Raw genomic sequence first — 23,964 nt, forward strand, 5'->3', positions numbered from 1 at the left:
TATTCAACCTTTTATGCAGAATGAGAAGAATTTCAGGGATTCCGTACATCTTCAAACCCCAGAAGATGGTCCAGCACCAAGTGAGGGTATGAAACTTAAACCAGTGGACTTCGGGTTGGAGACTCAGGCCTGCTGCTGTACACTGCACAGTTTTCTGTGCTGGTTTTCAAAACCCTACAGAATGTCAAGAGTTAGCACAAGACTGTAAAAACAAACTCTGAAGCATGAACTCACCATCATTTGGTAAAACATATGGTATCATAACTCTGTTGGTTGGGCCTATGCATAAAGAGGACAATAACAGAATATTCAAGGTATGGTGGCAGGACCAGCCCAAGCAGAATAATTATAACCAGGAATGTGAGGAATATTTTGAGAGGGGCAGTGACAAACAAAAAGCAATAGCTTTGACTTCCTAAGAAACAGCAGCCTGATAACTATAGAAAGAAAAACGGATGCTCTTTTGGAACAAGGTCTTAGAATCAAATGTGTATGGAAGAGGCATAAACATTTACACAATTTTCAAGTGACAACCAGAAATACAAAACAAATAAAAATACTGCATATCTACGAAGTATATAAAGAAGGGTCAGTTACTATTGCCTTCAACCGCAAAATTGAAAATCAATATATGGGTATTTTTAGTTGAAACTAACGAATCGAAGCCACCACACAGAGAGAACTACATCTCGTGTTCATAAAGTAAGGCTATTTGGACAAATTCTGACAGGGCATCTGCTAATTTCCCACTTCAGCATTCTGGAGGAAGCCCAAAAGACTTTCCTTAGGAAGATATTCAAAGTTTCCACTTATTTTAGAGGAATCTGTGTTTCTTTAGAAAGTTTTCAGAAAGCTGTGAAAGAAATAAGGAAATAAAATCCTCCAATGTAACATAAGTAAAAACATAAATAAAAAATGCTAAAATGGTTGTCTTTTGTTTCTTGGAATAATGTCTTCACGTCACAAATGAAGCCAAAGCACACATCTTTGACAGTAAAATGATTTCTAACGCTTTTTCCTGAACTTAAAACACAACAATGAGGTTTCCTTTCCACCTCTACCTTCCAAAGCATGCGGAAGCCACACTGCACTCCCCACACCTGCGAACACATACACATGAAAGGGAATGAATCTTACCAGACCATCACAGTTGCTAATGGCAACGGAGGTTCCTGGAATGTCCATGATGTCACCGACATAAGCACAGTTGGTCTGCAAAGGCTCTGTTTTCCAGATTCTTTCTGAAGCAGTTTCTGGTTGATGGCCATTAATGGGGTCAGTTATATTCCCAGGCACCAGAGACGTCTCGTGCCATTCCACAGCGGCCCCGGGAGCTACCAGTTGAGTGTTGGGCTTTAGTCGCAGATGAAAATCTCTTCCAAATGCCGTGATGTTAAAGAACAATTGCTCAGGGTTGGAAGACACGTCCCTGGTTGACCTCTTTTTGTGATTTGCAGAAAGAATATGGGAGAGATAGTGTCCTTCTAGATCTGTGCTGATAGGTGTCACCAGCTCATACTCTCTCTGTCTCTTTACTGGTAAATCTGTGGAGTGAAAAATAGAATCGCGTAACTTCATGCAACAAGAGAACACAGGAGGACATGACATAGGCATGAAGGGCCCACCTCACAAGACTACACCACAATTTGCATAATGAATACATTCCTGAATCACCTGTGTTCAAGGAATCATTTTTTTTAATTAAAAAAATTACATTGTGAATATTCATATCTCATTTATATATTTGAGAACATGAACATAACAAGTTTCCATAAACTTGCTTGCTTAAAATTAAGACTTACCCTCAATTAATTTATTACTGAAATAACTGACATCAGTTAGAAACTTTTAACAAAGTTGCTATTATGTAGAAGAAAATGTTTTCTGATTGTTTTAACTTTTTCCTGTAGTAATCCTAGAATTTAGAATGATTACAACAGCTCCCTTATGTTTCATCCACAATGAGCCTGTCATTTAAACTGTAGTTTATATACATTTTTTCCATCACAACAACCCTAAAAACCACACTCCACAGGTGAGGAAACTGACAATCAGGGGGATGGAGGGATAGATGTCCAAAGTCAAACCACTGTGAAGCTCGGATGTAAATCCAAGCTGCACTCCAAAGCCCAGACACTCACTCTGCTGTACCATGCCGTGCTCCATAAATCCCCATTTTCAGAAAATGAGGAGAATGGGTAAAAAACAAGAAATAATAATCTGTAAATTGAACGTGTAGTACCAGCTAGTCAAGAGGGAATGGTATTCTCATTCTGCACCACGCTCCTTACAGCGCACAGATACCCGTTTGAATATGAACGCGTGTTTGGAGCCCACCTTACAACACGGGTGGCCACTTACGTGTTAAACTGAATTTCACAATTAGAACTGAATTCCCCTGGCTTATCCAAATGTGAGCATTGTGTCTATTAAAATACAAACACGCTTGGGAAAAATAACACATCAAATGAACCATTTATCCCTCAGTAGAAATAATCGTAAGACCACAGGACAATGGACATTAGAGAATGAAACGAGGAGGGCAACAAGGATGAAAAGGAGAAAGCATGGAAAGGAAAACCTGAGAACATGAACTAAAAAGTTGCCCACTTTCATAATTCTAGCCCGAGACCAGTCCTGTATATGTTAAAGTGCCCTGAAAAAATGATATGATTCACAAATACTGCTCACCTATAGAAATCGCAAATTTGTCCTCTAATAAAATATTTAGAGCATGAGATCTATAAATGAACCTATGATTCAGGCTTTTAGTCCCTATTCTATAGGGATTATTCTATCCCTATAGAATAATTACGTTTTCAAAATTTTTCCTGCTTTTTAAATACCTCAAGCAATGTGTGAAGTACCACAGCCTTTGTTATCATTATGCCACTCATAATGACCAATGTATTTAAACAAAATACCCCTCTTTATTAAATGCATAGATCAATCAACTCTCTTGTAAATATTTACCAGGCAGGGAAGGAGGGAGGATTTGTGACAAGACAGGATAGAGAGAAGCCTACTGCAACCCTGACAGCAGGCAGCGTGATCCATGCTGAGCTACACGGGGCCCTAAGCGTAAGCACAGACACAAAGATCTGGTCTCCCTTACAACCAAATCCACGGGGAATACTTCTGTAACATTCTGGTTTAAAGAAAAAACTCGAAATTTAAGGGAATGAACACGAGGGTGAAGGAAGCAGAGCGATGGAGGAGAAAGTTTCCACAGTAAGAGATGAATCAAACCCTTGGATGTGGACTGACAAAGCCTTAGAGACTATAGATGAACTATGAAGTTAACTATAACTATAAATTCCTCGCAGACAGGAAACTCCCCATTCAACTTGGTATTCCCACTATCATTTACTACAAGATTTTGCATGTGCCGGGGTCTCTTGTCAGTTGGATGTGTTTAGTGTGTATTAAGTTAGGAATGCAGGTAACCAGAGAATCTCTGCCCTGTCTATGCTACTGCACGCACTGACTTACAAGACGCGCTACTCAAGGCCCATGAGCATCTGGCTGCACCAATAATCTCAGTTATAATTCTTTCTCTAACCTCAGGTTACTGTTTCAAGGGAAGGAGGGAGCAATGCTTAATTTCAACGTATGGCTTTCCCATCTCCACTGAAGGGAATTCACACAACCAAAGTCTAGACGACCAAAGTCTATACTGATGCCTGGATTAAGTGACTAAAGAATATTTAGGAAGAATGCAGGGAAGCTCCCCCATACCCAAGAGGATACGCGGAGCCTCACGCCTGCAGTAAACCATACATCCCAGATTCTCTGGGACACTTCCATTTTCCACTGTTGGATAATATGTTCTGACTTGTACTCAAAATAAGGATGATCTATTTCTATAAAGCTTTGTTTTCTCTAATGCTAAATAATAAACCATTCCTGAATTGTACACACAAGAAACATTTCTGAAATTAAACCCTGAATGAGTCATTTTCCAGTTGGGAATTAAGATAATCAGAGAAAAGATATACTTAGCAACCCCTAGTACTCCCATCTTCTGGACGGTAGTTAACAGAACTGACAAAGGAATTACCCAGTCACCTGCCATTTATTAGCAGAATAAACACTAAGCAGCGCTGCGATTTGTGCTTGAGAATGTACCATCGCTAACACAACAATCACAGGATGTAAGTATTATTACCCCCTCTTACAAAGGGGAAAACAGACCTAGAAGGCCTGCCACCCAGCAAGCAAGGAGCCAGAGAAAATTTTCACTTGTGATCATATCGACTCTGAAGATTATGCTCTTACACTCTCATTCATTCCACTATAGATGGGACATCTTGGTGTCAATTTATGGTTTAAGATCTATAAAGGAGAATTACCACAAGAATAATGTTACGCCTACACGCAGCCAGTCAGCCAATTTTTCCTCGGGTGTAGCATCAATAATTTCTGTAAAAGGCTCTTACATTCTGCATCTGTGAGGGAAAAGGGAGGTGGGGGTAGAAGCCCAAAGCTATCAGAAGCATTTTAATCTAAGATTACAATCACATAAGCAAACCAAATTATGTCTGATGTTAACTGACTGCATTCAGAAATAACACATTTTACAGGCCCAACTATAATACTTCCACAAAGCAGTACAGCCCGTGGTTAAAGGATGAATTGAAGTGTCAGAAAGCAGCAGGTTGAGTCGACTTACAATCTTGAACAAGCTCTTAATTTTCTCTTAGGCTCCGTTTCTTTGATTGTTAACTGGAGGTTGGCAACAGTTCCAATTTCATAGATTTGGCGAGAGATTTAAATGGGATTATGCAGAAGATTCAATAAATATTAACTATTACTAATTTAAATGCAAGTTGGCTACTTATTAAAATAATGTCGTGTTCAATTTTAACGTTAGAAACTATAAAATTGCCAGCTGAGATGGCTGAGGGGCCACAGCAATAGGATTTTGTGGGCTGTTAAGTTCCACAAGCACAGAGAGCTGCGGCCACTGCAAAACCCTACTGTTTGTCACGCATTGTCCAAGTATGACCCAGATGCAGTGCTCTGTCCACACCCCACTGGCACCTGTGCATGTCTAGTCCCTCCCCTCCGGGTGGTAGGGATGAACTGTCACCTTCCCCAAGAACAAACCCTCCACTACGCCCAACAGCTCTTCTTACCTTTTCAAGAACAATCTCACAAACTGTCCTCTCTCTCTTCCCTCATCAAGCTTTTCCACATTACTAGGTCATTCCCACCAGCAGACAAGGAAGCTCTAAGAAAAAATCTCCCTGGATGCCCCACCCCCATAACACCCCATTCCTTCACTCCTCTTGAAAGCAAAACGCTTTAAAAGACAGACTCCGTTCCATTCTTCCCATTCTTGTTCTTTCTCGAACACATTCCAGTCAGGCTCTCGTGAGCTCCCCAGTGATAACAATCGCATGTTGCCGAAGACAGTGGTCAAGACTCGATCTTTTTACTTGCTCTGTCGTCACCATCTGACCCATTTTATTTCTCCTTCCCTCTTAACACACTTCCTTTATTTAGCTTCTTATTTACCATTCTCTTCCAGTTCTCCCCTCACCTCGCTGGTCTCACCTCGTTCTCCCATCTTTGTGTCCCTTTATTTCCATGGCCTGTAAAATCTAAAGTGCCACCAGACCTGGTCCGTGGACTCCCCTCTCCGCACCTATCCTCTCTGACTCTGGATGCCCTCACAACCGTGTATCTCCGGCCCCAGCTTCATCTGCGAGCTCCCCTCTTGAAAACCCAGTTGCTACTGAGACTCTCCACGTGGGTTGTCACCAGGCATCTCAACTCACCAATTCCAAAAATAAACTCCCGATCATCCTACTCCCCAATCTACCTCTTTTCCATGTCCGTAAATAATAACTCTATTCTTCCAGTTACTCAGACCGAAAACTTAACTAAACCATCCTTAACTCCTCATGGGCCAGAAACCCAATCTTTTAGCAAATTCTGGTAATCCTACCCTCAAAACATATCCAGACTCTTACCAATTCCCTGCCACTACCCTAGGCCAAGTGACCGCCATCTCAGTTTTGAATGCACTTCACAACTGCTCTCCTTGCTTCTGCTCATCCTACCTATGATCATCCTCTAAACAGAACCAGAACAATTCAGGTGTCAGATCATGTCGCTTGTCCTCAGCCCACCCCACTCAAAGTAAAATGGCTCCCACAGCCTGCAGTCTGAAGCTGGGACTTCTCACATCTCGAGGTTTCTGTACGTGCTGTTTCTCTGCCAAAGAGTCTTCCCACAATTGCATGGCTCAATCCCTCAGTTCCTTCAGATCTTTGCTTAAATGTGACCGTCTAAGCGAGGCCTCTCCCGACCACCAGTAACCATCTCGTCACCTTCTGTCCCTCGTCTTTTACCTTTCTCCACAAATCTTGTCACCATTTGACAGCCTATATATTTGGCCTATATGTTTATTTGTGTATTATTTCTTTACAGAGACTAGCATATAAGCTTTATGATGGCAGGGATTTTATCTATTCTCCTCTCGACAGTTCCCCAATGCCTAAAACAGAATCCTAAGTCACTCAATAAACATCTGTGAATGAAGAACTGAATGAATGAACGAATGAATGAGAGCAGTTTGAGCACGAAGGGGTTTCTAAAATTGCCACGCATCCTCTTTTCCCTAAATAGTAATTTTACCGCATAGCCGTCGATGATGACAAATGACAAAGTTGTCGTGTACCTCTAAATCCAGAATTTTGTTTGCAAAACTTGTGTATATTTCTCCTGGTTCCTGCTGACCCATAAATCAAACATTTTACTGCATCCAGCTCTTCCATTTTAAGCTACCAAGGACAAGAAATGGATCTAATCATTAAAGCAGACCTCCTGGAAGGCAGACGCAGACCTGGGGTCTCAGGAGCAGGCAGCAGGAAATGGGCCCCCACTCTGCAATCCCTCTGGATGGTCACATAATTAGAACTACGCAGTTCGAAAATTTTAAAAAGACCCTGAGAAATCATCTAATCCCTGCCTCTTTCTTACAGTGCAGGCTTCTGACGTAGATGGAAGTATCTTTTCTCGGAACTTAGTGGTGGGTGCCTTTAACCTGCTCCTGCGCTCGGTGAGGAGAAGTTTTCCTTTGAGTACTCGGGACCTCTCCCCACCCCTTCACTCACCCTCCCCCGGTGAGGAACAGCGACGTATGTGGCTGGGGAATCTGGGAAGCATAAGACGTTTGCAGAGCTCAGCACCCCCTCCTCATTCTTCTCCTGGCAATGAGCCTGGTAAGGGGTACACATCTCTCCCGCTTCGCCAGGGACAGCCCTGCCCAGACAGGCACGGGTGTCACTTTGTGCCTATCAAAGTGGGAGCCTCATCTTCCACCCCAACCTGTCCTGTAAAAGATATTTTATTTTTACCTATGTCATTCGTTTTTCTATTTCTCACCTTGTTCAGAACCTAGGCCAGGCAAGAGGGTTATGTTTTTATTCAAGATCTCTTCAGAAACCTGAACTAGTCCTAAGAAAAAGTTGTCGCAGCCCTGCTGGCAGTCTAATTATAACACGACGAATTTTGCTTGTCAGGGAATTCCCGTATATCTAAACTCCTCATTCTAGAGTTCAATGTAACGCGTTCTTCCTCCTTGCACTGCATAAAATAGCCACATTCTTGTGTATATGTGCCTGTGTGATACGTGTATAAATCTGTACAGACTCACACAATTAATACACACAACCTACAAAAAGGATTGGAGGAGGCAACGTTCTATGTTTCCATTCACTTGAAGACCTTTGACTTTCTATTTTAATGTCGGCCATGTTAACCTTTCCTAATGGTTTCCAAACTTCACCCATTTCTGAGGCTTTGGACCCCTTCACACGTGTCTGTGTTTTGGCATGATACTCTGCACATAATAAACCCTCAATAAACACAGGATAAAAGAAAAAAAAAAAAAAAACTTCCCCTAAACCATAACCAGGTCAGTTCTCTATTGAGAATAACATGTATTACCCTCTTCATCCCTACTACTTCTGAACCAAACTGAATTTTCGCCTCAACCTTTAGCTTGCCCTCCTGACTTTCCTAATTCTATCCGTGATGTGCTGATTCTCCTGAATCGGGCTGGAAAGCTATTTCATTTCAATTTTTCCCCCATAGGGTATCATTCAAGTCCTGTTGATTTTTCCTCGGAAATTTCTCTCAAATTAACCCCTTTTCTTCTAATCAATTTTAATTCCTCATCACCTCTCACTGAAAAGCCACAAGTACCAAGTCCAAACTCCTCACACAGTTTCTCACTACCAAATATTGTATAGATTATACCAAAATATTACCTAAATTGCTATCAGAAAAATTATTTTAAAGACCCAGATTTAAAATACCTAGGTTCTACCACTTACTACCTTAGTAATTTTTCTCATATAAGACTTTGTGTCCATTTTTATCGGTGAAACTATGGCTTATAATATTACACTTACTTCATAGGCTTGTCATAAAATTTGAATGACCTAATCAATTCACAGTGCTCACAACACTGTCTGATACAGAGTAAGTATTCAGTAAATGCAAGTGACTAATATTACTATGTTATTCTCTCCAAACAGCTTCAATGGCTTGCCCTCACTTCAGGATAAAATAGATGTATAAAAATCTATGTCTTTTTTAGATCTGAATATTGCTTGAAAAACCATCTACTAATCAAATCCTTCCACTTCAAAAGTAAGAAACAGAAACTCAGAGATTAAGTAACTTAACCCAAATCAAAACTTAAGTTTGGCATTCAAGGCCCTCTGCATTCTGTCCTTGATTTCTTTTCACCGTCACCTCCCGTATTAGTCTATCAAAACACTCTGTCTAACGTGTTCAAAAGACCAGCTTAGGCGTATCTGCCTTCACAGTCCTGCTCTGTAGCCTCCCAGGGAGAAGGACCAGAGCTTTCTCTCCATCTCTCCAGGCAAATCCACGAGGGCCCCTGGGGCCTATCTCGAGCCTCATCTTTTCCAAGAAACCTTCCTGGCAACTTGTGCACAGAGCATAGACCTCCTGGTCTGAGCATCCACAGCTCTCACTGTCGAGTCATTTGACACAAGTGTGCACTGTCTGTATAGAAGTTGTAAAAATCTCTACGGGAAAAAGCGATATGCTTATGTCTTGTACTTTTGGAGATTTCAAGCTCTTTGAGGCAGAGATATAGGATCTTAATTGTGTTTAAATGGCCCCACTGTACATCAGTCTTTGGCCAAAAGGAAAGCAAAAAAAAGAAAAGAAAAGAAAAGGCAGCTGTCCAACCACTCAACCACGACTCTTTCTGGAAGCAGGGCTTCTTGCGAGAGTGCTCTGTGTGGGGGCCAGTCACGTGCTCAGCATGACAGAGTGGGCCACGCTTTGAGATCGTCTTAGCTCCTTTACATGGTCAGCCACATACACCACAACTGAGGACAGACAGCTTGGTTTCCTTCTAAGCATGTTGTAGAATGATACACAGATGTCTCCTAGAGGATACCCGATGTCCCCAACACACTACAAAAATCACACTATAGAACAGTAAGAGAACAAAAGTCTTCAGTAGTACAGTCAACACTGCAAGGACCTTGAGTGACTGCAGTGTAAATCTCCCATATGTCACAGAAATTTTTAGGTGATCTAATTAATACCTAAGCTATGCCAGGCACACAGAATATTAGAATACTTGTGATTGACGCAACATGGCTTACAATGCCCAAGCCAGGAAGGGAGTAGGGCATGACGGTTGAGCACTAAAGATCTGGAGTCACAAAGCACTGCATTTGGATTTCGGTTCCTGGCTGATGAGCTGTTTATCTTGCAGGCAAATTATGAAAATTAAGGCTCAGAGATGTTATCTGTAAAAATATAGATAATAATGGAGATCAAATGAGGTAAGGTATATAAGAGACCTGGCCCACCTAATAACATTTCAATAAATGAAAAGTGAGCTGATGTTATCATTGTCATCATCTCTAACTAGAGCTACAGAAGAAGAAAGTCAGTTTTGGAGTCCTTCCATGTCCCAGCAGCCCTCAGGCCTGGCTCCCCTACACTCCCACCCCAGGCTGATGTTCCTGATGTGGTTAGAAGGACCTTAAATTCCACACCATCTGAGGGCCCAAAATCCAGGCTGACTCTAACAATCCCTACCCCATTACCCAGCCTGGAGGACTGGGATTCTCTCCCAAGAACTGGCTGATTATCTACTATAAAGAGGCAGTTCACACAGGCAATTTCCTTTATCAGGAATAAATTCTCAGTATGCAATAATCTGGCCTCCAGAATGAAATCAAATAAGCATTTTCAAGATCAACTCAAGAAGCAGCTCCAACAACAACATTTCCAAATCTGATAGGAGCCAGCTGCTCCAGGAAAGATGCAAGCAGGGCAAAGGGTGGACACTAGAGAGGACGCCAAATGCCACAGGGCTCGGCAAGGCTGTAAACACTCGTGGGGAAGGGGACACATCTTCTCGCAAAAGCAATTAAAAATTAATTGTGACACATGCTGAAATTCTGAACCCAGCCACATTCTGGTTTCCTCTCTTCATCTCCTCTTCTAGGCTCGTATCACAATGCAGACATTCTCTTTGGTGTGTTTCTTACTTTAGTTGCACATCTACTTTCATAGTCAAAGATTTTTTAATGAAGGTATTTGAAAGAAACAAAGGTAGTTTTTTTTTATTCATTATCAAGAAAGAACAAATAGTTGTGAACTTAAATTCTTCTCATTTTTAAATCTGGCTTTTTAATAAATATTTGCTGCAATTGCACAATGTTTATGTTCAAGAGAATCACTTAGGAAAAAGCGGCACATTCTTTAATGTCCTAAAACACGAAGTCAGGTAAGAGAAGACATTTCGAGTAAAGAAAAAGTACACTTTGAAGAAAAATATCCAACTATTTTCTTTGCTACATCTTAAAACGACCAAATAATCAATAATAGGATAACAAGTAGAGGACATTTTTCTTTAAGTGAGGCCCAAATGCCAAAATTTTAACATTCCTATCTTTGTAAAGAAGCACTTCTACTGATCATATTTAACATCCTTAGAAATTTTAAAGACTGAAAGCTGTATTAGCCATTCTACAAATTAGCATTTCTCAGATCTCTTAGAATTTGTTAGTGGATAGCACTTTTAAAGACTAATATTGAGTCTAGAATTTAAAGCCATGAAAACTGGCATTTGTCCCCAGGGGCAAAGACTGGAGAAAATAAAGTAAATAAGAAATATGGATAGCATTGTTAAAGGTTTTCACTGAAACTTCACTTGCGGTCACTAAATTTTCCAAATCTAAAATAGCCTGGCTCATGGTCTGACAAAAGTACGAGGAACTAGGACAGTCTACTGGAAATTAGTTTCCTATTGCTTCTGTAACAAACTACCAAAAACTTGGTGACTTACAACACCACAAATTAATTATCCCATAGTTCTGGAGGTCAAAGTCTGAAATAGATTGCACTGGGCTAAAATCAAGTCATTAGCAGGGCTGCGTTCCTTCCAAAAGTTCTAGGAGAGAGTGTGTTTCCCTGTCTTTTCCAGTTGCTACTGGCCGCCGGCATTGCCTGGCTTATTTATGGTTCCCTTCCTCTACCTTCATAGCCAGCAATGGCGGACCGAGTCCTTCCCCAGCTGGCATGTCTCTGGTCTCTTTTGCCTCCCTCTTCCACTTATAAAGACTCCCACATAGACAATCCTGGATAATCTATTTTAAGATCATTTGATTAATAACCTTAATTCCATCTTCAGACTCCACCCCCCTTTTCCCATGTAACACATTCACAGGTCCCCAGGACTCAGGCACAGACATCTTTGGAGGGGGCATTATTCTACCTACCACAGCCACCATTTGCCATCCAGTGTAGCTGGAAAGCCCTCGCTGTAATGGCATTATTATACATACATGACTCCCCAGCATCCGTCCTCCGTTTTCGTTAACTGCATGCCAATTTCCCTCCAAGTTAACCATCCCACACTCCACTTAGAGTCCCATAAATTAGGTGTAAAATGTTTCAGTCCAGGCCAATCAAATCACTGCATCCCCAGACCACAGTGAATGGTTCAAGGGTAAGCTTATGACTTCAGTCAAGTAGCCAATAAAATCTCTACCAGGAAGTTTACTGGAGCTACCAAAAAAGAGGTGCCTGTCTAGAGGGGTGAAAGGTAGAATGATAGCCTGGAGATGCTGGTGACAGTCTCTGCCACAACTTGGGGGGCTACCAATCTTACCCTGATAGAGAAATAAAGCCAACAGGGAGGAAAAATAAGAAAGAGACAAGAAAAGGGGGAAGAAGGAGAGGGGAGGAGGAGAGAGATCGAGTCCTGACTTTGATTACCTTACCAATTTTGTTTTCCTTAATCTATGTGAACAGGGTTCCTGTCCACTTGCATCCAAAGGAATTGTGACTAATACAGGAACTTTCTCATAGTGAAATGGAAAAAAGAGAATTACAATAAAGAATATGAAAAGAAGTAAAAGAATCCTGTCCGGTGTACACAAAATACAGCTGGGGTGGAATCTATATGGAATGACCGTTTTTGCACCATTTCTTATCCAATTCCCCCTACTGCTCTACTCCCATGAATTAAGCAACGCTACACTGAGATATCAACATGAAGATAATACATGAAAACAGAACTCTCAAAGAGCTGTCACATGGTGAGCTAAGAGGTTGGATAGTTTACAAGTTCATGGCACAGTAAATTAAGGTTCCTGAAAATTCGTGGTGGTAGGCAGACCTCTCTAAAATGTAGGGATTAGAACATAGTACTTCTCTTAAAGTATTTGGGTTTTTTTTTTTCTTTTGAAAAAGGACAAGTCTAAGACATAGTAATAATAATAGCTACCAGTCTAGCTTGCTTACCATGTGCTAGCATTCAATGAATCCTAATACAAGCATCACAATTTTATGAAGTTAACAAAAATTATACTTATGTTACAAGCAAGAAAGCAACACTTTGAGAGGTTAAGGTCATCACTAGAAAGCGGTCCAGTCAGGATTTTAAACCTGTGCTGTGCTCCTGACCACTGGATGGACGAAAGCTGATGAATATCAGGTGCTCCACCGGTTACACGGGTGTAGATTTTAGATTAAAGAGTGGGCTTTACATGTAAGGGAGAGAGGCTTTTACACGTAAAGAAAAGAGAACTCAAACTCATGTGAATAATGACTTCGATCATCTTTTTATTTGCTTGCACATCTAATATAAAAATATATTTACTAAATATTATGAAGAAAATTGTAGAAAATGTGATTTAATATCTAAGACCACAATATTTGAGGAATCATATATTTGATCCTATTTCACTGTATCTAAGCTTCCTAAGAACTATTTTTGTTATGTTAGTCACTTTAAGAACAAGATATATGGCCTCATGTTGCTCACGATTTGTCCTAAATTCCATAAGGATTCATCAGGCTGAATTTGTGGCAATCATTTTTACAAACAAGAAACTGACATTTTACCACAAAATCTCTCCCAGGGATTTACAGTTAGTCAGCAAAGTCATGCAAACTTATTTGGAAAATTAAGAGGGATCGATTACATGTGGGAACAAAGCACTTATGCTAGGTGACTTCCCATGGTTTACCATCCATTTTAAAGACTGTACAACTCTCAAATTCTGTTCTGTGAGGTGGATGAATCTTCTCATACTACTAACAAAATTACAAAAACATTTGCATAATGTAATTATTCATACTTATTGCATACTTGATAGCTAGAAAAATGATAAATTCATTGCATCTTCCAGGGACTGGATAACCAAATATGAAAAAGTTATGTTCAAATGTCAAGAAGAACTAAGCCAAAATTAGTTTTACATTAAGAGTTTAAAAATCAGTACGTTGTCAGTAGGAGTTCTGGCTGCACAAACTTTTTCAAAAGCCATTGTGAATCTGTTAATTTGTTTTTATTCAGTAACCAACTTCTAGGGCTCTCTCCTAAAGAAGTCATTTGAAATGCAGGCAATGATCTATATACAACACTGCGTGGCAACATTCCCTATCATGGGAAAATGGACACCATTAGGAAAATGATTACAAAAATTAGGGTTTATTAGCATGATGGGATAAAAATGATGTTCACAAGGAGTTTGTAATGATATAGAAAAATTATACTAAAATATTAAACACAACAAAAAAACAGTCTGTGTATTGAAAAAAGACTGAATAAAAATATGCTAAATTATAACAGCAGCTTGGGATTTACAGTGACTGTCAAAAATCTGGAGAATGTAGAAAAACTAAAGAATAAAATTGTAGTAGACACATGTAAAGTATATATAATCAGAAAAAAAAACCGATTAATTAAAAAGAAAAATCCAACAACTTATAGTAACAGAACTAGTATAGTTTAGGAATGAAAGTTGATCTCTATTACAGGAACACTAAAGAGAGGGTTCCCAAAATTCTGGTGATGGCAGTCCTCCGTGAGGAAGCATTAGAGTTCCATCTAAGTCATCGCTGTCAATACATCCAGTCCAGGCAGTAGAATCAAGCTCTTCGCATCGAAACCACTCATGACTTTACCAGGCAATTTGGAATTGTCCCTAATGGATTTCCAAGGTAATCTGGGTTGGCTACTCACAAGCAAAGAATGCTCAAGGATTATCATTCTGGAAGCAGAGGTGACCTTGAGGGTTTCTTAACATTTCTCATCAATATTACAATTATTTGGTTCAATGAAAAGGGGAAGCAATAAAAGTATGGGGAAGAAATATTTAAGCTAAGCAGCAACAATAAATTGCTGGTGACAAGATAACACGCTGCACTTAACAAAATCTCATCTAAGAAGCTTAAAGCAGTTAACACTAACCACAATCATGCTCAATTGAGGGGTGGAAGCTAAATTCAGTAAAGCCAACTCCACGTTCTTTAGTTACAAGGAAGAATAATGGATTGGGTAGCTAAAATTCAAAATTTTACAAAAGATCCCTTTAAACCTCCTTCTTGATCACACTATTTAGTATTATTGCTGGCAAACTGGATGGACAGATTTTAATCTTAGCTTAAATTATTTCCACTGATGCCATCAACGGGGCAAACGATCCTAAGTAGACTGTAGTAAAATATCAGTTGGCATTCCAAAATTGCACACAGAATTCAATTTGCCAAACACTTATTGAGCACAAACAGAAAAGCATACAAAAACCAACAGGCTTAAGTCCCCATGCTCTGTGGGGTGAAAACAGGAGTCACAAGAGGGCTTCGATAATTAATTATATAGCCATTGTCACCATTATTTTTTGAGGACCAATTAAACCTGGAGAGAGGCAGAAAACAAGAGCATTTAAAGAAATTCAGTACACAGGTAAATCCTAATACGGTAATACCCTGCTTGCTAGATCTATTCATTAAATAACGAATACACGAGGATCGACAAGGTACCAAGCTCTGTTTTATGTACTGGGGATACAGCCGTCACTAAGACGAAGTCTTTGCTCTCATAAGGGTTACACTAGTGACAATGCTTACCAATAAACAACTAGGGAAGTGATTCACACTAAATCCTAAAAACCAAATAAATACCTGAAAATGATGAAAAATTATCTCTCAGTAAACTAGATATCTGAGAGGCCAGGATTAGCAAGCTTATATTTTTTAAGAATGAAATATGATGGAATTTGCCACTGTGGGACAGAAATAGGGCAGAGAAAGATAAAAATGCCCCAGTTCCAAGAGAGGGGTGGGGAAGGGAAGATATCTATATTAACACCAAAGCCTCACAATGATTTTTCCTCAGATGATACTAAGGCAATCTCAAGGTGGTCGCTTAGGAAACAAAGGGACTCCGAGAATTCTTTTTAAGATTTTCCAATTTCTACAGGACTATGATGATTTCCTAAGCCACATATGTCACAGAGCAAGCCTCCTGGCCCAATTAGGCCAGCCAGCCAGCTGCCCACAATTATCCCAGGCATCCTACCAAGGCCATGATCTGAGTCAGAAATGAAAGAACTCCCTGATATGCCACAGAAATATGTCGATTATCTCATGAAACATACTTGCACATATATACACAAACACACGCAGATACGTATGCAGGTATGGGGGTAGGTGGGTAGGCAGGTAGTCTTCTTTAGTTGACAAAGAGGCACAGAACTAGGTCAGGGTTCAAAACCTATTGACCCATTTTCTCTACGGTAAATCATACTTTGCCACATAACCAAGAAGGTATTTTTCCCTCTGGTTGAAGAGAGAAGGAAAGCAGCAGTATCCCATACTAGACACGATGGGGGTGAGATATCTACACGTATTCTAACCTGCCCCATCTCATACTGCCTTCTCGCCACCTAAATAAAAGGCTTCTGGAAGGGGTGGGGAACCTACGGCCTCGGGGCCACATGTGGCTTTCTAGATCCTTCAGTGCAGTCTTTTGACGAATCCAAATTTTACAGAACAAATCTTTTTAACAAAGGGATTTGTTCTGTGAAGTTTGCATTTGGTACAGGGACTGCACTTGGGGATCTGGAGGGCCACATGTGGCCTCGAGGCCTCAGCTTCCCCACCCCTGAAGGTGAAATTAATCTATCCTGTTAGAAGTCAGGAGAGGCTGGGCACGGGGACTCACGCCTGTAATCTTAGCACTCTGGGAGGCTGTGGCAGGAGGATTGCTTGAGCTTAGGAGTTCGAGACCAGCCTCAGCAAGAGCAAGACTCTGTCTCTACTAAAAATAGAAAAGATTAGCCAGGCGTGGTGGCACATGCCCATAGTCCCAGCTACTCGAGAGGCTGAGGCAGGAGGATCATTAGAGCCCAGGAGTTTGAGGTTGCCGTGAGCTAGCCTGACACGACGGCACTCTAGTCCAGGTGACAAAGTGAGACTCTGTCTCCAAAAAAAAAAAAAAAAAAAAAATAAGTCAGGAGAGTGGTTACATTTCACATTTCATTAGGGGATAGTGCTAGGCAGGTGCTATGAGAAAGGTACACGGGTGCTAGTGATGTTCTAATTATTGACTCAGGTGCTATTAATAGTTACCAGGTGTATTTGCTTTGTGAAGAATCAGTAAGCTGTACACTTGTATGCACTATCCTACATGTATATTGTATTTCAACAGGAAATATTTTTTAAATTTAGCTTCTTAACAATTTGTGGTTTATTATTAATTTATATTTACTTCTTCCTGAGACATTATTTGGAAATTATTCAGAGCCATGGAATTTCTCTAATTTGTAGAGCAATCAATCATCAATAAAATCTACAAACCTATTAGTCTTTCCTAATGTGTCATTGATCAAATAGCACCTCCACGCAGTTATTAGGAAAAAAAATTATGTGTACAGGAGTGCATTTTACCAAACTTCCAGGTTAGCAGTGTCTTCACACGTGGGGCCAGGGGAGTGAAACTCATTATTGTACATGAGATTTCCTTAAATTGGTATTTTAAAATCCCTCTTAAGAGTTATACAAATTACCATAATCCAAAGGCAAATGGTAGTTACGGTTTTTCTATCACAAGGCTGTGAGCCAAAATCTATTTTTTGACCTTTTTTCTTCTCTTCATTCAACTTGAAAATGGTAATAAAAATGATAATGATAAAAGAGAGAAATCCCATAAAGGAAAGGAATATGAGGGCAAGTAAATCACCAGCAGTACGACCTAAGAGTTCCGTGCCCTCCTCTCTTCCATACTGCTGGCTTGTCTCCCTCCCGCCAAATTTAAGCACACCTGTACTACTTTCTTCCCTTTGAAAACAAAACTGGACCAAAGTTCAATCCAGTGCCTCTTACGTGAGAGCATCCTGATTCTATCTGAAAATTTAATCAAAGCGATATATTTGATTTTGTGAATATTTCTTTGGTGGAACGGGTAATCTTAAACATCTTTTTGATTTACATATCGAAAAGTTGGGATGCTGAAGTAATCAAATGTTTAAGTAATTAAAAATAAGTCGGCTTTCTTTTCCCTACTTGTTTAGGAGTTGGTTAAAAAATTCCTTCCTTAAAAAGATACATATAGATGGATGGCTGAATGCCATCCACTACAAATGACTAATGTCTCTTCACAGACACTGTGTTTTTAGTGCAGTTCTGAATCACTCTCCTCTCCTCTGTTCTGCTCTTACTATGGAGGGCTAAGCTCGGGCGGTATATCCAACAATGCTCAGACTGAGCGGGAAGGAGCATTTCGACATATGCACATATAGCACACTGCATATATACACCTCTGGGCCTGGATCTTGGGTGTACCCCATTAGTTAGCAAGAGTAGATCTCCACTATGTACTACTAAAACAGGTAGCGGTGCAACCTCTCAAGCATCATTTTCTCCATCTCTAAAATAGGCACAATAGTATCCCTACCTCAAAGTGTGGCTGTGGGAATAAGGAAATACAACGCACATAAAGCGATTAACACTAGGCATTTAGACAGTCAATGACTTGTAACTATGTTTGCAGTAGCAGCGATAAAAACTCTTCTCCTAAAAGATGACTTTACAATATCACTTGACAAATACAGAATTTACAGAGACTAATACTCTGCCAAAAAGAAAATTTATCTTTTCAAGTAATCCAAGTCAAATGTGTATTGAAAAAAAGTCTTTGAATGCAGCCTGGCTTCTTGCCAGATGACTTTCAGGCTCTGCATTCAGAACAAATATATCATTCTAAACAGCTTTAAGAAAGACTATGGACGTTAGAGTGACCTGTTGCAAGTCATACTCTCTGAACCTCAGTCTCCTCACCCATAAAATGGGAATAATAATCCCCGCAGCATTAGGTAATACTGATGTTTTAATTGTTATCTGCAAAAGGCCTAAGAGTATCTTGCACGTGATAGATAATTATTTTCAAGCAGATGGAATAAAAGAAGTCATGAGAGGCTTTACCCAAAGCAGGAAAAATCTTAATAGAAATATCTTCATCCTCTGTACTTATTTTTCCCTTCTTTGTAGCACTCTTACAACTTGCCTTCTGTTTTCCTCAGATGTGCTCCTCCTACTGCTACAGAAGTTGATGATTTGATTTTATTCATCTCCACACCTTCTTCCCGCCTCTCCGTCACCCTCCAAGTACATACCAGTGGCTTGTTACAAAGACAGTAATAAATCGATGCTTGGAAAGTCCAACTGCAGGAGAATTTTCACATCACTACAATTTAGCCTGAGGAAAGTGGGACCCTCCTCCAGAAACAGAAAGAGAAGAACACAAATGTTTCTGGACCACAAATTATTTTTTGAACCACCAATGGGAAAAATTTCAGAAACAGTATTTTGCTTAGCTTATTTCACTCCCTACTTTCAACTAAGATAAGAGTGACATCTGAGAACAAGGCTTACCTATTTGCACCATTTCTTCATTACCAGCCTGGAAAGGAGGGGGGAAAGTAAGAAAAAGAAACAGTTACTGGGTTTCGTCTTATCACCTCACGCGTTTTATTTCTACCATTAATGCTTTTCAGGAGCTAATCAGGAGACGCTGGAGACTGGGATTGGTGCCTAAAGGCTGTACCTTGGTCTGTAGAAGGTTCTGGTGACAGGAGCGTGAGCCAATTCAACAACAAATTTGGGGAAGGGAGCTGTTTGCCCGTCTTAATTTTAATTTAACTTTTATGAAGCCAGCAAAAATAAATACTGACACTCAATAGTCTCTTCTGAAAACTCCCAAACTGGGTCTGGATTAGAAAAGAAAGTCTCTGAATTTCAACAGGCGAAAAGAAGCCTAAAAGTTTGGGGGTGGGGAATGGGGGGGGGAGCCTAAGTCATCAGATTTGAGGTCAGAAATCCACTGGACAATTCTCTACGTTTTGCCCTATGGTCCGACCAGGCAGACCAGAGAAGCTACAAAGACTCACGGAGAAATTCTGTACCCCGAGTCCCCCCGGCCCTGCGCTGCGATGATTTACTGCAGGCGGCTCGGCTGGCCCGGCTCAGCCTTCTCAAGGACCCGGCTCTGCGGCACCGGGCTTCACCTTGAGTCCCCGCAGGGTGGGGGCAGGGCGAGAGAAACAGAGCTGCTCTCAACTTCGCTTTGGAGACGAGGAGCCGTGCAGGGGGGAGGGGAGAGGGCGCCGGCGCCTCCAGCCGCTGCCCAGGAAAAACGCGGGGCAGGAAACGTCTCCGGCCCCCTCCCCAACTGTCAAACCGAGCCCGGCCTCGGTCCTCCCAGGACACGTGTCTACTGGATCGCTCCCTGGCCGGCCCAAGGACTTCCTGAAACCCCAGCCTCCGGCTGCCCGAAAAGCCGTGAGTCAGTCAGTGAGGACAGAAAGCCCCGCGAACCCGACTCCGGCTGCAGCGACCGGAGCTGTGGGACCCCGGACCCCGCGTCCAAAACTTCATTCGAGCTCCCAGACCGCCCTCCAGAAAGGGGCGCCCCGGACGGCCCGGCGAGGATGCGAACTGGCTGCCGTTCGTCACAGCAATCGCTCCGAGCGCCGCAGAGTGGAGAAGCCCTAGGTGTGACAGCCGGAGCTCCCGGAGCGGGAGTCGCAACCCCCCGTGCAATTCGACCCCCGCCCCAAAAAGCCACGCACGCCGCGCCCAGCCCGCAAAACACCGCTCCTGAACGCAAAGGTTAACGGGGAGGGTGGGGGGAGGAGGAGGGGAGAGAAGAGGGGAGAGGGGGGAGGAACTTTTTCGGGAAAAGGTTGGGTTTGAGTTTTTTATTGTTATTATTTTCCACTTACTTGTCCATCAGCTGAAGTCCTAACCTCTACCAGAGCGGCTGCTATCAACCAAAGTGACAGGAGAACCATCACGAGTCGAGTTCACTTTCCAACTACTGGGCACAGCAAATGCCCAGAGCAACCCCCCCCAAAATAAGTTTCTTTAAAAAAAAAAAAAAAAGGGAAAAAATGCAGAATAAAAAAAAAATCCTCTGTGCTTTGCTTCAATGAAAGTGCAAGTCGAGCTCTGCGCCTGCCCCTCCGCTGTGCAGTTCTCTCCCCTTCACCTTCTCACCCCGTCCGCCCGCGCCGGGTGCGGGAGCGAGAAGGTGCGAGCGGCACGGGCTGCGCGGGAGGGGGGCACGAGGGGCTTCCAGCTATCTCTGCCCAGCGCGGCTTTTTCGAGGCGTTTCGAGCACCATCGGTCCCCACGGCGAGCGCGGAGGACGCCGGGGTTCCCGGGAGCACGGCAGGGGGAGTGTTAGCGAGAGAAGAGCGAGCGGGAGCGGGAGAAAGAGGCAGGAGACGGCGACTCCGCCGCACACGCAGAGGTGGGGGCGGGAGGAGCGAGGGGAGGAGGAGGAGGAGGAGGAGGCAGGCGGGGGCGGGAGGAGTGGGCCGCTCGCCGGCTCCTGTTGCTAGCGGACGGGCGACTGCTCGCTGCCCGCGACCCGCGCGGCGCTGAGGCGGCGGCCCGCGCCCCCGGACGGCCCCTCCCGCCCCGGCGCCCACGTCACCCGCCGCCCGGCCCGCGCCCCCCGGCGGAGTCGGCGTTCGGGACCACGCGGGAGCTTGTGTGGCCCAGGCGTGACCCCCCAGCCCGGAGCCTCTGCTTCCCCCAGAAGGGGGAGGGCAGGGGAGGGTCCCGGGGCGCCACCAGTCCTGCCTGGCGGGACGCGCACAGAGTTAATTATAGGAAGGGGGAGGGTCCAGGGCTGGTCCTGGGCTGTAGGAAATTCGTCTCCTGCAACCTCCACGTTCCCCAGCCAGGGAAAAGCCTCCCCGGAGAGAAACCCTGGAACTTCCAGGTCTCGATGACGCGATGATCTCCCCTCCAGACACCGGTCGCCTCCCACGTTTTGGGAGGGAGGGGGTGCCTTCCTCCTTAAGCTCCTGTTTATGCTTTATTCGTTTATATTAGTTTTGAAAGATACCGTGTCCCTTCTTTGACTCACCCAGATGCTTCCGTTTATCACCAGAGTACACAGGCCTCAGCGCCTCTTCCCCACACCAAGATTAAGTTATCAATGATTTCCGCCCACTGCTGTGGCCTGGAGCTTCCTGGGAGGAGATGACACCAACCTAAGAGTTTGCAGGCATCCTAGCCCCGGCCCACCTCCCAGTGGAAGACACCTGTGGGTGCTTTCCAGGGAGCAGAGAGGAGGAAAGGGAACTATCTCCAACCTCTACTGACCAGTCTCTGACACACCCTTCCAAAAACAGACCACGTGAGAAGAATGATTAGACACAAATTTAGATATAATCTTCAAGACTTCATCTGGAAAGAGTCTTGAAGAGGCCTGCCTAAAATAAAACGTGAGAAGCTGATGTTTGTTTTGCAATGAGATGCTTCCATAAGTCATAGTTGCTGTAAAAACAGTATGAGTTTGGAAGGTTTCCTGCAACTTTGATTCATTATTTATTCCTAGAGAAGTAAAGTAACGGTTGAGCCTTTATCTTACTCATCGCAAGATTTGGTGTTCACGGATGTTTTATGTGTTCAGTCATCTCAAAATCGTATATGCAGGACGTTTATATATGCCAGCGAGAACCCAGATAACTAAATGGCCCCGCCTATTAACACAAGGTATAAGATTAATTAGTTATTAGTTGAAATTAAAATTAGACCCCAGCACTAAAGTATCTCTAAATTACTTTTTTTCCTTCAATCAAAGCCTGTAGCATTTTTGTAACCTGTCATTGACTTGCTATCCAGGAGTGATTTGCTGACCTTTGCACCTAGTTTTCTTATTCATTAAAAAGAAGTAACTCTAAGCATTCCATAAATAAAAATTTTGTCGGTTCACACTGACAAATAAAAGAATACTAGAGTACAAATCAGGAGACTTGGGTTCTTGGCCCAGCTAACAGCTGTCTGACCTTGACGAGTCACTAAAACTCTATTTTGGTTTCTCCCCTATGAGGTATTTCAGCTCTAAAACTCTCTGATTTTAAGTAATAACAAATAATGTATTTAGCCATAGTGTTACAGTGGTCCCTTTTGTGTTAATTTTACAACATTCAGACATTTTTTTATCACCTAACTCTTGGCACAACAAGCAATTCATGTGACTTATAGGCAAGCAGTGGCTTCAGACATTTTTGGCCATGACCACAGAGAGAAATGCATAATACATTGTGATCCAGTAAAAATTTCATGATTCAGTACTTACTTGTAGAGCATGCAACAACCCTGATATTTTCTTCCTATTTTCTTTTTTCTTTTATACAGGTTAGGACGTACTTAATTGATTTCACAAACCAATGAGTCACGACCCTCACTCTGACAGGATTGATTTAAGAGCATACAATATGGTTTATATTTCTCCAGTTCTAAATAAGATGAGTTCTAATCAATAGTGTTCTCCCAGTATACTCCAAGACAGCGTTTCCCAGAGTATTTCTTGGAATGTTAAATGTTTTACCAGAAACAAAAAATTCTGACAGTCAACTAAAGTTTGTGCAATACTCAGATAAACAAAATGAAATAGATTGCCTTCTTTTAGACTTCACAAGGACTTTAATAACACAAATACACTGTGAGTCTTCGAGGCAAAGATGTAGTACAGTTTGGTCCCCATAGTTACGTGACTACAGATTGCTTTTTCCTCATAATTTTCCTCTGTGGAACACACTTGGGGAAACGCCACTACAAAGCTCAATTATTAAAGTAAAATGAATTTCTAGCTAGGTTCGATTCACATGTAGATTGAGCCTCAGTTTTCTAAACTCTAAAGTCAGTTTAATGATACTGGTTTTGCAGAATTTTCATGAAGATTAGCATGATCTTACATGTAAACTGTCTAGCAAATTGTCTAGAACATAGTAAAGGATTAAATGTACTTGTTTTAGCTGAAACTGATGGCATATTTACAGATGGCTCACTGGTACTGAAATATGGAAACTTCTAAAGAAACTAGGAAAATGTAAACAGCTAAAATATGACTGACTTCTTTTTACCAGAGATGTTAGGAGTCAAAGGCAGAGTCATTGAATTCCTTTCACAAAACGACCCCCACCAGCCTGGCTAGCATCATGTGCCTTCCCTCCCCTCTGGCTTTCTTTGGCTTCAGCTACCATGTTGTTTCCCACACACTCCTGTCTACACACTTGCTCATTGACTTCTCAGTCTACACCACCCTCCCTCTTCCCATCCACATGGCAAAAAGTATCATATTAC

General features: G+C 42.1%; 1 protein-coding gene across 1 annotated transcript in view; it reads right to left on the reverse strand.

Annotated features, from left to right (window-relative positions):
• ADAMTS3 (ADAM metallopeptidase with thrombospondin type 1 motif, 3) overlaps positions 1-20,691 on the reverse strand; it is a 334,233-nt gene extending 313,542 nt beyond the window's left edge. Inside the window, exons 1-3 of the mRNA XM_012659836.1 lie at positions 20,586-20,691; positions 19,237-19,264; positions 1,138-1,544 (exon numbers count right to left, since the gene is read on the reverse strand). Coding sequence (XP_012515290.1) covers positions 1,138-1,544; positions 19,237-19,264; positions 20,586-20,654 — 504 coding nt within the window. The 5' untranslated portion in view covers positions 20,655-20,691. The remainder of the gene's footprint in view (positions 1-1,137; positions 1,545-19,236; positions 19,265-20,585) is intronic.
• Positions 20,692-23,964: the final 3,273 nt, after the last annotated feature.

Source organism: Propithecus coquereli, unplaced genomic scaffold, assembly GCF_000956105.1.
Source record: "Propithecus coquereli isolate 6110/MARCELLA unplaced genomic scaffold, Pcoq_1.0 Scaffold64, whole genome shotgun sequence".
Classification (NCBI taxonomy): domain Eukaryota; kingdom Metazoa; phylum Chordata; class Mammalia; order Primates; family Indriidae; genus Propithecus; species Propithecus coquereli.